Source organism: Eimeria mitis, genomic scaffold (assembly GCF_000499745.2).
Source record: "Eimeria mitis Houghton genomic scaffold, Emh_scaff7678, whole genome shotgun sequence".
NCBI lineage: Eukaryota > Apicomplexa > Conoidasida > Eucoccidiorida > Eimeriidae > Eimeria > Eimeria mitis.
Genome location: NW_013575632.1, coordinates 1543 through 2256, shown reverse-complemented (window position 1 = coordinate 2256; position 714 = coordinate 1543). Strand labels below are relative to the sequence as shown.

Here is a 714-nt window from a genome sequence, read left to right as displayed (position 1 = left end):
GACTGGCGTTTCTAAAGGGGAGTTTCTCACATCCTGGGCGTTGAGCTCATGGCCTGGGTGTTGCGGGGAGAAGGCAGCCAGAAATGGGGTTGCAGCGCACCCCGCTGCTGTAGCATGAGTTAGCGCAGAGTTAGCTCAGGTAACTTCCAACGGTTTTGGCATGCTGCGTGTACTCGCTTGCAAACGTTCTACAAGTTCTTTCAGAGGCAAAACATGCAGCAAAGGAAGCTTCCCTGAAGCTGCCTTTCGTGCACGCGCGGGGCCGGCTTGCACTGCCAGCCGAAGCGGGGTGCGCTGCAACCCCGTTTCTCGCTGCCTCCTCCCCGCAACACCCAGGCCCTGAGCTCAACGACCGGGATGCCTAGGGGCCGGGAAAGGAGGTCAGCTGCTTTTGGGAAGCTCTTGCTTTAAGTCTTGGCCTTCATTGCGGCTTGTCTATGGCCAGATAAAGGCCAGAGAACAAGCGTTATACTTGGTAGCACCGCATGGTTCATCGGGGCAAGGTGCGAGCCTGGGCCCGATCCCCACACGGGTGACATCAAGCATAGCTGGAAAACAAACAACAGCAAACTCCTATACAAAAAATTTATTTTGTCCGTTTATTTATGTCGAAATAAAACCCATTTCCCTTGTAGACGAAACCTCTACCAATTTCAGTGTTCCCTTCGGCAAAATGGAGGTCGACTATGAGCCACTCACGGAGGTGGGGTCGAT

General features: G+C 54.1%; 1 protein-coding gene across 1 annotated transcript in view; it reads left to right on the top strand.

Annotated features, from left to right (window-relative positions):
- Positions 1–673: 673 nt before the first annotated feature.
- Positions 674–714, top strand: part of EMH_0092340 (uncharacterized protein) — a gene marked incomplete at both ends in the record, with an annotated part of 756 nt that continues 715 nt past the window's right edge. Inside the window, one exon of the mRNA XM_013501818.1 lies at positions 674–714. Within this exon, the coding sequence (XP_013357272.1) occupies positions 674–714 (41 nt within the window).